General features: G+C 39.0%; 1 protein-coding gene across 1 annotated transcript; it reads left to right on the top strand.

Moving 5' to 3' along the window:
* Window positions 1-555: 555 nt before the first annotated feature.
* On the top strand, window positions 556-1,624 carry LOC131492454 (olfactory receptor 6C74-like). The gene has a single exon (XM_058696059.1). It carries the CDS (start codon window positions 568-570, stop codon window positions 1,528-1,530), a length of 963 nt encoding a protein of 320 aa, XP_058552042.1. The 5' UTR covers window positions 556-567; the 3' UTR covers window positions 1,531-1,624.
* The last annotated feature ends 12,358 nt before the right edge of the window (window positions 1,625-13,982 follow it).

Below are 13,982 nucleotides of genomic sequence, written 5' to 3'. Positions count from 1 at the left end.
ATAGATCCTCAACAGATGATGATGATGACAACTCAGACCATAGAATGTGCTGCATTATTAAAAGGTATGTTCAAAGGGAATATTACTAAATAACTGTTATGTTTACTTACAAATTGATAATATTATTAACACAATGAAATGTTTGATAACTACAAACATGCCAATAACTCTACTGATGATGCTCTATTTAAGCATTATCTTAATGATCATAACATTATAATTAGACTATAAGAACCAGCTGGCTAAGTGCCAGTGGGTCAGTCAATTGAGCATCCAATTTCAGCTCATGTCATGATCTTACAGTCTGTTTTCCGGCTTCACATCGCTTTGAGCTGACATCGCAGAACCTGCTTTGGATTCTCTGTGTCCGTCCCTCTCTGCCCTTCGCTCCTTCCCTCTCTCTCTCTGAAAACTGAATAAACATTAAAAAAATGTTTTAAGAACCAACTAGCTAAACCACTTTGCTATCTGCCCAGCCACTTTCTTGGATAGACAAGTAACTTAATCATGATCCCCTCAAACCTTTGTGCTCATGGTTGTTTTTGTTGTAGGTTAAGACCAGCAGGGATGATGCTGTGGAAAGAGATGCCCATGGAAATGGGGAACGGGACCACTGTCCAAGAATTCACCTTGGAGGGGTTTCCTGCCATCCAACACCTGGGAAAGGTCCTCTTCCTGGTGCACCTGCTGGCCTACCTGGCATCCATTACAGGCAATGCTGTCATAGTCACCATCACCTGTGCTGACTCCCGGCTCCAGACACCTATGTACTTTTTCCTCAGCATTTTCTCCTTCTTTGAGTGTTGTTTCATAAGTGCTGTTATTCCTAAGTTGCTGGTCATCTTTCTTTTAGGCCGCCAAACCATTTCCTTTCTTGCCTGTTTCATACAAGCCTTTGTGTATGTATACCTCGGAGCCACAGGTTTCTTCCTCATAACAGTGATGTCTGTGGATCGGTACATGGCCATTTGCAAGCCTCTGCATTACCCAACCATCATGAACCTCAAGACTTGCTTCCTCTTGGTCACTGCCTGCTGTGTTTTGGCATTCATTCTCATCACTGGTCCACTAGTAATGGTTTCCCAGTTATCGTTCTGTGGCCCCCATGTCATTCCCCACTTCTTCTGTGACCTTGAGCCTTTGATTCATCTCTCCTGTTCTAATACCAGGTCTGTTGAAATGTTGGCCTTTGTCATCGCTTTGTTGATCCTTTTGACATCGCTTATCATAACCATCATTGCATATAGCAACATAGTAGACACAATTGTGCGACTCCCATCAGCCAAGGAGCGACAGAAAGCTTTCTCCACCTGCTCCTCTCACCTCATTGTCCTCTCTCTGATGTATGGCAGCTGTGTCTTTATATACGTGAAACCAAAGCAAAGGAACAGGCTGAACTCCAACAGGGAGGCTGCCCTTGTGAACACGGTGGTAACGCCACTGCTCAACCCTGTCATCTACACTCTGCGCAATAAGCAGGTACAGCAGGCTCTGAAGGAGACAATGTGCAGATTGAAAATATCAAGATGAAAATAAAATCACATGGCCCTGGAATGGAAGGCTTCAGAAAAACATTTGACTTCATTCTGGCCAATGTAGCAGTCCGCAGCTTTCTAGTATAGGGTCTCTGGCACACCCACTTGACCTCTGTACATTCCTAGAAAAATGGAAATCTGTTTTTCAAGGCCACATTTTATCTTACTGTGCTTGTCTTCTCCCTAAATATTCCACGTTTTGATGACAGTTGATTAATTGCAAAAACGCTTATTGAATTTTTATTCTTCCCTATGATACAATCCATGTGCCTGAAATTTCCAAAACTCAGGAATTTGTATACTTATTTATTTCACTTCTCTCTAGCTATAAACATGGCTGAGCAGAATTAATAAATATTTACCAAAAGGCATCTAGATAATTAAAATGATAGAATGCTGTATATTACGTTGTGGTTATGAAGGAAATCAAGTTAATAGTACCAGGGTTTGGGGCCGCATTACCTCTATGCCTATCCCTAGGCAATAATTGTCATAGTATCCCTCACCTTCAAATATATATGGTTTGCATCAGGTGTAATGGTGTGTAAAATGGTGTCCTCAGTCCTTAGCTTAGTTACATATGTATGCATCAATCCCATTCTGGAGAGAAACGGAATTGTTCTCAGGTTTGGACCATTCTCTATGGAGAGGAGATAACCACAGCTTCCCATGGTTTACCAATGCTCCTATTTTTCTAAATTATTTATTCTAGCTACAACCCCTCAGGTGTATAATACATACTTATGATTGGTTCCTATCCAAAAGCTATTGCCACAGAATGCTTCTGTGTATCACTGGAAGAGAGCACTTATTTCTTATTTCTACAATCTCTTCCAAACATTCAAGTTCACAGAATCTGAGTTTTGCTTATCTACTTCATGCTACTAATGAAAATAAACAAATCAAACATTTTTCCTATTTGTCTTGTGTTGTCAACTAAAAGGTATCTTCGGATTGATAACTTATTTTAAAACCAATATTTCCATTACCTCAATCCTCAAACTTTGTGTAGTTTTTATACCTATTCTCCAGCTAGAATGTGTCTATTATTCTTCAGAAGCAACATCTCTGGAAAGATTAAGGCAATTTTTGTTTTGTTTATTATCCCAAACCCTGAGGGTAGGTAATCTCAGGTACATTTTATGAAACACACCCTAAACTATGACTAGAGCATATTTGTCCTGATGGTCCTATTACAAATTTCAGATTTCATCTTATTGACAATGAATGAGTGCAAACATGCCCTGAAAAATCACAAATGATTAGCTGTATACATTGTATTAAAAAGTGTTTGGAAAAGCTGAGATCAGAGTGGGAAAGTGGGACTGTTATAGAATTAGAAGAAAGGGAATGATGGCTTAGAGAAGTGGCACTGGGAGTGGAATACAAAGGGACCGTAGCAGACTCTGAATCATTTGCACTGGAGAAGCCTGGTGCTGCCTTCACCCTACCTGGTCAACTTCCAAAAACACTGAAGTGACCTTCTTCACAAAATATGGAAATTGGCCCAATAATCTCTGGCACCCACTTGAAAATACTCATGGAAAGAACAACAAGATGCTGTGGGAACATGGAAGTAGTTCAGAGCTGAACTACTGAAGGCTGTATTGAAATGGTTGAGGTTTGGCAAGGCAGGGGTAAGTCAAGGGACTGTGGTCAAACTACTGAAAAGAGCGTGAGCCTTCCCAAAGGTTTAGTCAGGTTTTGATAATTGTTTATTATACTTAAACTAACTAAATGTGCTTTATATTACCTTGAGATAGACTGTGCTTGAAGGGTGAGCCTGACAAATAGAAAAATGAAGACCAGAAATCCAAAACTGAGTCTATATATCCAGGATGGTGGTTACCAGCCACAGATGGTACCCAGGGCAGGACAAACCCTAATGAGCAGATTAATGCTCTAGATTCTGGTGCTAAAAAACATTTTGTTTAGAAAATCCCCTAACCTAATTCTATGTTGACAATATTTCCACTCGCAATTTTTAAACCACTTCCTTGAAGTATGACTGACATACAAAAAGCTGTAGATATTTGATGTGTACAACTTGATGTGTTTGGAGATAAGTATAAATCCTTGAAACCGTCATCACTATCATTGCTAGGAACCTATCTAACACCTCCAAAACTTTCTTCCTGGTCCCCTTGTTGTTGATTTTTTTTCCGTGTATGCTAGGTAAAAGCACTTAATACAGATGGTGGATGAGTGTACTCTAAGCTTGCCTCATCCTGTGAACACAGCTAGACAATTATCAAATCATTTTGAACACCCACGAGACAAACCTGAGGATTTAAAGAACAAAACTTCAAGTCTATAAGTAGAAAAGTGACCACATTCTGGAAAGTAGGAAGTGCTGAGAGTTTTTTGGGGGGAAGATAAAAAACTGTGTGTGCTGCAGAAGGGAAGGTGCCCTGTTTATGGAGACGACCACAAGGTATGATAAGCAGCAGAACACAAAACCTGAAGTTTTAGAAGTCCACCACTACCTGGGTCATTCCTTGCTTAAAGGTTCTCTGGCGGTGAAGGAGGGTAGACAACATGTCTAGGAGTGGACAGCATGGTCTGAGGATGCCCTGGGTCACAAAAAGAATGGGTAGTGACAACATGCTGCACTGTTCCCAGGCATAGGAGCAGGGAGGCATCATGATTCAGAGAGCAACCTCTTTGACATCAGCCATAGCAACTTCTTACTAGCCATGTACCCTGAGGCAAGGGAAACAAAAGCAAAATGAACTATTGGGACTTTATCAAGAGAAAAACATCTGCACAGTGAAGGAAATAACCAACACAATTAAAAGACAGCCTATAGAATGGGAGAAGGTATTTGCAAATGACATATCTGATAAAGGGTTAGTATACAAAATCTATAAAGAACTTATCAAACTTAACACTCAAAAAACAAATAACCCAGTTAAGACATGTGCAGAAGACATGAATAGACACTTTTCCAAAGAACACATCCGAATGGCTAACAGACATATGAAAAGTTACTCAACATCACTCATCATCAGAGAAATACAAATCAAAACCATAATGAGACGTCACCTCACACCTGTCAGAATGGCTAAAAGTAACAACACAAGAAACAACAGATGTTGGCAAGGATGCAGAAAAAGGGGTACCATCTTGCACTGTTAGTGGAATGCAGACTTGTGCAGCCACTCTGAAAACCATATGGAGATTCCTCAAAAAGGTAAAAATAGAACTACCCTAAGATTAAACAATTGCACTAGTAGGTATTTACCTAAAGGATACAAAAATTCAGATTTGAATGAGTACATGCACTCTGATGTTTATAGCAGCATTATCAGTAATAGCCAAACTGTGGAAAGAACCTGAATATCCATCAACTGATGAATGGATAAAGAAGATGTGATTATACACACACACACACACACACACACACACACACACACACACACGCAATGGAATATTACTCAGCCATCAAAAAGAATGAAGTCTTGCCATTTGCAATGCTGTGGATGGAGACAGAGTGTATTATGCTAAGCAAAATAAGTCAGAAAAAGACAAATAACACATGATTTCACTCATATGTGGAATTTAAGAAACAAAACAGATGAACATATGGGAAGGGTAAAAAGAGAGAGGGGGAAGCAAACCATAAGAGACTCTTAAAGATAAAGAGCAAACTGAGGGCTGATGGAGGAAAGTGGGTGGGGGATAGGCTAGATGGGTGATGTGTATTTAGTAGGGCACTTGTAGTGTTGTGCCCTGGGTGTTGTATGTAAGTGATGAATCACTGAATTCTACTCCTGAAACCAATATTGCACTGTATGTTAACTAATTAGAGTTTAAATAAAGATTGGAAGAAAAAGTAAAGAAAAAAGTATGACTTAAAGTTTAAATTACAAAGGTAAATAAGAATGTTTCGATTACCATTTTAAATCAAAAATGTTTATTTTAAAATACAACAAATAGATCTTTGGCTGAGGAACCAGATACCTCTGCTCACCTCTTAGAAAAGAATGCACATGATTCCAACATGAAGATGATATAAACAACTACACGGACAGGGTCCTCAAATATGGCGCCTATGGACTCGGGAGGAGAAAGATAGTACAAGGCCTCCCACTGGGTGAGGACGAGCAGGTCGTCCCCCACAGACATCCTACATATCGAGAATAAAAAGGACAAATGGTCGACCCAACTGGTCAAGATACATTTTTATTACTTTTCAAACTCCTCAAAAATTGTGACAGCGTTTTAAGCTCGGGGCACCTACATTTAATGATTCTATGTAACTTAAAGATTGGCTTTTGTGTATAATATTTTCACTTCCTTGAATATTACAGAGTGAGCATCTATTACATAAAAAACATTGTGAATATATTATTAACAGAAGAGTGGGATCTTTTAAAAACCAACATTTGAATACATCTACAAAAAAAAATCTTCATTCTCTTCCTAAAGATAGGAAGATGATTACATTTACAGTCAATCTCTGATTACATTTAGAATCTGAAACTTTCTGCATTATACAAGAGTATGCAATATATTCTTTCACTTCTAAGTATTCTACGAAGAATATAATCAATTGAAATATTGACAAACAACTAACCCCTGCCTAAATTTTATATGTTTTTTTATAAGAAATACCCTTTTTAAATGTTTATTTATTTATTTTGAGAGAGAGAGAGAGCTCTAGAAAGAGAGAGAATGCAAGCAGGGAAGGGGTAGAGATGGAGAGAGAGAGAATCCTAAGCAGGCTTCACATTGTCAGCATGGAAACCGACATGGGACTCAAACTCATGAACTGCAAGATCATGACCTGAGATGAAATCAAGCATCAGACACTTAACTGCCTGAGCCACCCAGGCACTCAGAAAAAGTCTTGTAACAAATATTCATAATAGGGTTTTTATCCAGAGAAACGTTTAAGAATTTTTATAGTAACAGAACTGGGAACAGCATAAGTTCTGGGGTACAGGTGGAAGGAAAGCAATTTATGGCCACAATGATTAAAATGTCTGGTTCCTGGGGCACCTGGGTAGCTCAGCCAGTTAAGCACCTGACTTCAGGTCATGATCTCGCAGTTCATGAGTTTTAGTCCCGTGTCAGGCTCTGTGCTGCCAGCTCAGAGCCTGGAGCCTGCTTCACATTCTGTGTCTCACTCTCTCTCTCTGCCCCTTCTCTGCTTACTCTGTGTGTCTGTCTCTCTCTCTCCCAAAAATAAATAAATGTTAATATTTTTTTTTAATGTCTGGTACCTGAATATAAATTTCAAATGACTTCTTTCCTGTGCCCCTAGAATCACTAATCCCCAATCAAAAGCACTGTTTATAGACATTACTCAATTTTCCAACAATCTTACCATTAAAAAGACTCTTATTTGAGATCACAACACACACACACACACACACACACACACACACACACACACACAGCACTTAATATAACATCTACCCTCTTAGCAAATTAGAATGAAATTGGACTACTTTCTTATACCATACACAAAAACAAATTCAAAATGGATTAAAAACCAAAATGTGAGATGGGAAACCATAAAAATCCTGGAGGAGAACATAGGCCATAAACCTTCTGACATCAGCCATAGCAACTTCTTTTTTTTTTTTAATGTTTATTTATTTCCGAAGAGAGACAGAGCATTAGCAGGGGAGGGGCAGAGAGTGGGAGACACAGAATGTGAAGCAGGCTCCAGGCTCTGAGCTGGCAGCACAGAGCCAGACGTGGGGCTTGAACTCATCAACCATGAGATCATGACCTGAGCCAAAGTTGTACACTTAACTGGCTGAGCCACCCAGGCCCCCAGCCATAGCCACTTCTCACTAGGTATGTCTCCTGAGGCAAGGGAAAGAAAAGCAAAAATAAACTATTGGGACTACATCAAAATAAAAAGCTTCAAGTATAGAAAAAAAGGTGTGGGGGGGGGCAACCCAAGAAACATACTCTTAACTATATACAACAAAATGATGGTTACCAGAGAGGAGGTGAGTGGAGGGATGGCTAAATACATGATAGGGATTGAGCGCACTTGTGATGAGCACTCGGTGTTGTATGTAAGTGTTAAATCACTAAATGGTACACCTTAAACTAATATTATACTGTATGTTAACTAACTATAATTTAAATAAAGACTTAAAAAAAAACAGTGGGTCATTGGTGAAGAACCAAAGTCTACAGACTTGCCAAGCATGTGGACCCCTTTGGGCACACAATGAAAGCACATAAATAGATGATACATACATACATACATACATAAAATGGGATATTGAGTCTTCCCATTACTTATTTGCTTATATAGCTGCACAAATCCTCATTAATAGTTCTATAATAGTTCTGTAATTCTTAGATGATGGAGGGCCTTTCAATTTCTGTTTCAGGGACCGGTTGTTTTATCACAGTGGCAATAAGTTTGTTGTTGGCCCTACATTTATCAATACTTTTTTTTTTAAATATAACGTTGTCAAATTGGCTAACATACAGTGTGTAAAGTGTGCACTTGCTTTTTGGGGTAACTTCCCGGGGTTCATCGCTTATATACAATACCCAGTGTTCATCCTAACAAGTGCCCTTCTCAATGCCCGTCACCCATTTTCTCCTCTCCCCCACTCCCCCACCAGCCCTCAGTTTGTTCTCTGTATTTAAGAGTCTCTTATGGTTTGCCTTCCTCCCTCTCTGTTTGTAACTATTTTCCCCCCTTCCTTTCCCTTCCTCCATGGTCTTCTGTTAAGTTTCTCAAATTCCACATGAGTGAAAACATATGATATCTGCCTTTCTCTGACTGACTTATTTCACTTAGCATAATACCTTCCAGTTCCATCCATGTTGCTACAAATGGCATGATTTCATTCTTTCTCATTGTCAAGTAGTATTCCATTGTATATATAAACCACATCTTCTTTATCCATTTATCAGTTGATGGACATTTAGGCTCTTTCCATAATTTGGCTATTGTTGATAGTGCTGCTATAAACATTGGGGTTACATATGTTCCTATGAATCAGCACTCCTGTATCCTTTGGATAAATTACTAGCAGTGCTATTGCTGGGTCGTAGGGTAGTTCTATTTTTAATTTTTTGAGGAACCTCCACACTGTTTCCAGAGTGGCTACACCACTTTGCATTCCCACCAACAGTGCAAGAGGGTTCCCGTGTCTCCACATCCTCGCCAGCATCTGTTGTTTCCTGAATTGTTAATTTTAGCCAATGTGACCAGTGTGAGGTGGTATCTCAGTGTGGTTTTGATTTGTATTTCCTTGATGATGAGTGACATTGAGCATCTTTTCATGTGTCTGTTGATCTGGATGTCTTCTTTGGAAAAGTGTCTATTCTTGTCTTCTGCCCATTTCTTCCCTAGATTATTTGTTTTTTGGGTGTGGAGTTTGATAAATTCTTTATAGATTTTGGATACTACCCCTTTATCCAATATGTCATTTGAAAATATCTTTTCCTATTCCATAGGTTGCCTTTTAGTTTTTTTGATTGTTTCCTTTGCAGTGCAGAAACTTTTTATCTTGATGAGGTCCTAATAGTCCATTTTTGCTTTTAATTCCCTTGCCTTTGGAGATGTGTTGAGCAAGAAATTGCTGAGGCTGAGGTCAAAGAGGTTGTTGCCTGCTTTCTACTCTAGGGTTTTGATGGTTTCCTGTTTCACATTTAGGTCTTTCATGCATTTTGAGTTTATTTTTGTATATGGTGTAAGAAAGTGGTCTAGTTTCCTTCTTCTGCATGTTGCTGTCCAGTTCTCCCAGCACCATTTGCTAAAGAGACTGTCTTTTTTCCATTGGATACTCTTTCCTGCTTTGACAGAGATTAGTTGGCCATACATTTGTGGGTCCAATTCTGGGTTCTGTATTCTATTCCATTGGTCTATGTCTGTTTTTGTGCCAATACCATACTGTCTTGATGATTACAGCTTTGTAGTAGAGGCTAAAGTCTGGGATTGTGATGCCTCCTGCTTTGGTTTTCTTTTTCAATATTACTTTGGCTATTCAAGGGTCTTTTGTAGTTCCATACAAATTTTAAGATTGTTTGTTCTAGCTTTGAGAATAATGCCAGTACAATTTTGATTGGGATTGCATTGAATGTGTAGATTGCTTTGGGTAGTATTGACATTATATTCATTCTTCCAATCCATAAGCATGGAATGTTTTTTCATTTCTTTCTGTCTTCTTCAATTTCCTTCATAAGTTTTCTATAGTTTTCAGCCTACTGATATTTTACATCTTTGATTAGGTTTATTCGAAGGTGTTTTATGGATCAATACTTTTAGGTCCATCCTAATGTTCAGCTAAATGTTAGACATCCACCAGATCCATAATTTCTCATATAATTTTCTGACCAAGCTTCCTATTTCAGGTTTTAGCCCATTTATACGAAGAGAGAATAGGGATCCTTCCACATTAGCTTAGAGTCAACCCAAGAGTATTGTTTAAAGTTTCTTGAAACAGAATTCTAGAATCTTTTCAAGTCTTTTTTGTTGTTGTTTATAATCATAGCTATTCAAAAAGGACTACTTTTCTTTTCTTACTGTTTCCAGGCCTTTTTAAAGTATTTTCCATGATGGAACTTTACAAAAAATTTTTAATGTTTATTTTTTTTGAGAGAGAGGGACAGAGACAGAGCACGAGTAGGGGAGGAGCAGAGAGAGGAAGACACAGAATCTAAAGCAGGCTCCATTCTCCAAGCTGTTAGCACAGAGCTGGATGCGGGGCTCAAACTCACTAACTGTCAGATCATGACCTGAGCCTGTGTTGGATGCTTAATCAACTGAGCCTCCCAGGCTCCCCTCCATGATGGAATTTTTTAAATTGTTTTCACTTTCCAACATGATAGGTTTCAATAAATCTTGTCTTTAATGGGAAAAGAGTAATTGGTTTAGATCTAAAATCCCTGGCCAGTAAGTGACTAATATAATTCAAAATCCTGTAGCAATGTTTTGGTTTTTCTGTGGTCTGGGAAATTCTTTATTATGGTTCTAATAGAATTCAGCTTATTTCATCTTCCTCTGATTTACCTTCTGGCAAAGCAATCTGGAGGGAGGAATGGCCCATTAAATCAATAGTCTTCTGGGCAAGACCTTGAGAGTAGTCTAAGTTGTGAAATCACAGCAAGTCGAACATAAAGAATGCACAAGAAGGGCCAGTGTATGAAGATTCAAATAAAGTGGGTTTTTTTTAATGTTTATTTTTTGAGAGAGAGATTGACAGAATGTGGGCAGGGGAGGGGCAGAGAGAGAGAGGAAGACACAGAATCTGAAGCAGACTCCAGGCTCTGAGCTGTCAGCACAGAGCCCAACGCGGGGCTCGAACCCACGAACTGTGAGATCGTGACCTGAGCCGAAGTCGGACACTCAACCGACTGAGCCACCCGGGTGCCCCAAATAAAGTGTTTCCTTCACTTCAGCATTCCCCAGAGAATTTTGGGGGAAACCTGTAATGGAGTAAGAAGTTTGTTTTGAGCCCTCCACATACCAATTAAAAATGGCTTTTTTTTAACGTTTATTTATTTTTGAGAGAAAGAGACAGAGCATGAGCAGGGGAGGGTTGAGAGAGAGAAGGAGACACAGAATCTGAAGCAGGCTCCAGGCTCTGAGCTATCAGCACAGAGCCCAACGCGGGGCTCAAACCCACAAACCGCAAGATCATGACCTGAGCCACTTAGGGGCCCCCAAAATGGCCTTCTGAATATTTGGTATGTTTCCTTCTTGCCAGAAGTTAGTCCAAGATGCTTTGTCTTCACCATTTCAAAAGTTCCCCATAATAGTCTTTGCAATTCTTATTCATGTTTAGTGAAATTGTGCTATCTAAGAAAAGAAGCACGTGAATTGTGGTTATAGTGAGAATACATATGAGTTCTGCTTGAAGGTTTGGTGTGGACAGAGACATCCATTTGGGCACAAAAAAGTGCAAGTCTCTATAGCCAGCATCTGGTGGTCCTTATGAAATGGTGCGTTAGACTTTTGATTATAAACCTGTAATAGCCAGGAAATCATTAGCTCTGGAGTAGGCAAACTAAGAATAAAGACCTCCTGTGTTTTCTTGTTTAAACAGACAAGACAGAACCTTCCCATGGAGTGTTTTTTAGAGGAAGAGTTTATTGTTCCAGCAATAAACAAAGGCAAAAGCTGGCCTAACAGCATATGCATACCAATTAGTCCCAAAGCCAGCTGAATGGTGAGTAGGAAAGTCTCTATCCCACCCCTGTCCTTAAGAAGCTTCCGTTTTAACATTCAAGCAAGGGTCAAACAAAATAAGCAAGAAAAAAGAGAGGTCATCTCAGAACTTGGTTAATAACAGTAAAAGAAAATGATGGCATGGAAAGTCAGTACTTCTCCCAGGAAGAATTTCTATCACAAGTTCCTATTTATTTATATTTGTTTTAAACCTAAGTATGTGGGAGTGCACAAGGACTTACACACCACTAGTTCTAGGAAAGCAAAATAAACACAGCTAGATTCAGTGGTAAGAAGCTCTGTTAAAGAATTAAAAGCTTCAGGGGGCGCCTGGGTGGCTCAGTTGGTTAAGCGACCGACTTCGGCTCAGGTCATGATCTCGCAGTTTGTGAGTTTGAGCCTCACATCGGACTCTGTGCTAACAGCTCAGATCCTGGAGCCTACTTCAAATTCTATGTCTCCCCCTCTCTCTACCCCTCCCCTGCTCACGCTCTGTGTCTCTCTGTCTCTCAATAATAAATAAACATTTTTAAAAATTAAAAAAAAAAAAGAAAGCTTCAGATGACCAATGAGAACATACATCAACCATTATTGGGCTGAGATGGCCCAAGTCACCATGATAAAAGGAACCATGGCTGATTACAATGTTGCTACAAGAAAGAACAAGATGAGTTTGGAGCTCCTTGTGATGTCAAAAAGCTAGGAGGTGCCCCCCAAATAATAGAGACATGTCAAAAGGCACAGGAGCTAACTTGAAGGGACTCCCAGTGGCCATGTGTGGAACAATTTGAGTAACACAATGAACAGTGGTACTAATAGATATAGACCATTAAACAAAACAAATACCCATGAGGTCATACTGATATGGGTAAAGAATTGAATAGGAGGAGAAGGAAAACCACTTCCTTATAGTAGAATTCTAATAAATGTAGATGGAATAATGGAAATAGAACACCACTGTTTGAAAATACCACAGTGATAATTGTTTCAAGTAAGAATCATCCTTGGATACTAAATGAGTGGGCAAAAGAATAAGGTGGAATATTTACATAGTCTCAAAGCATCTGCCAATAAGATATTAACTACAAAGGGAAAAAATAGTAACTTTATTAATTTTATTTTTTATGTTTATTTTATTTATTTTGAGAGAGAGAGAGAGAGAGAGAGAGAGCATTTGCAAGTGGGGGAAGGGAAGAGAGAGAGAGGGAGAGAGGAGACCTCAAGCAGGCTCCGCACTGTTAGCATGGAGCCCAATGCAGGGCTTGATCCCATGACTGTGAGATAATGACTTGAGCCAAAATCAAGAGTCAGATGCTTAACTGAGTTCTCTAACTTTATTAATTTTAAACACACACCACTTTAAACAAGTGATTACCTGTAACTACTAGTAAACGAACATCACCAGTAGTAAGATATGGTGACATCATATACCTGAGAAACCCACGACATCATTTCTATGGGATTTTTGACAAAATTTCATAACTGTCATCAGATAAACCCACATTGACAATCATTGTATAAAATAAATAGCACTCTTCAAAAGTATCAAAGTCATGAAAGGCAATGAAATGTGGAAGAAACTATCCCAAACTGGAGAAGGTCTAGAAGACAAGAAACTGCCTGGATATAATATATGCCAAGGATTGGATCTTGAACCAGAAAAAGGACATTACTAGGACAACTGAAAAAATATAATAGGATATGCAAATTAAGTATTAATTTCCTGATCATGATCATTGTTCTGTGGTTATATGCTAATATTTGAGGAAGCTATATGAAAGGTATATGAGATTTCTTTTCCTTCATTTTGCAACTTTTTTTGGTAAGTCTAAAGTTATTTCAAAGTGAAAAGTTTAAGAGGAAAAAAGCAAGCTTAAAAATAATGTAATCAATATGATCTGACTTTTATAAAGAGAAAAATGCCCATTGAATCTACTTAAGTATAGTTAATACATGAGTATTCAAGCACACAAGCATTTAAGGAAGGCTACAAACTCTGTAACTAACGCTGGCTGCGGGAAGGGATTGTGTTGGGATGGAGATAGAGACGTGAGATGGGAAGGGAAAGGAGAGATTAGTCACTTTTTTTCTAAACACTTTCTGTGTAGAAGGCTAATAAAATCCATTCTCCTCTATAAGGACAGATTTACCTTTGACCACCTTTCCAACTCTATTCCACTGGAAATCTTATAAAGGTGGTGTGGCATATAGACTCTCACATGGCCTCCAATTATCTCACCTCCTGGTATTCACACCCTTGTGTAATCTCCTTCCACTGAGTATGGGCAAGG

This window comes from Neofelis nebulosa, chromosome 13 (assembly GCF_028018385.1).
Source record: "Neofelis nebulosa isolate mNeoNeb1 chromosome 13, mNeoNeb1.pri, whole genome shotgun sequence".
In the NCBI taxonomy this organism is placed as follows: Eukaryota; Metazoa; Chordata; class Mammalia; order Carnivora; family Felidae; genus Neofelis; species Neofelis nebulosa.
Note: the sequence above shows the minus strand (reverse complement) of the source record. Positions and strands in the feature narration are given on the sequence as shown.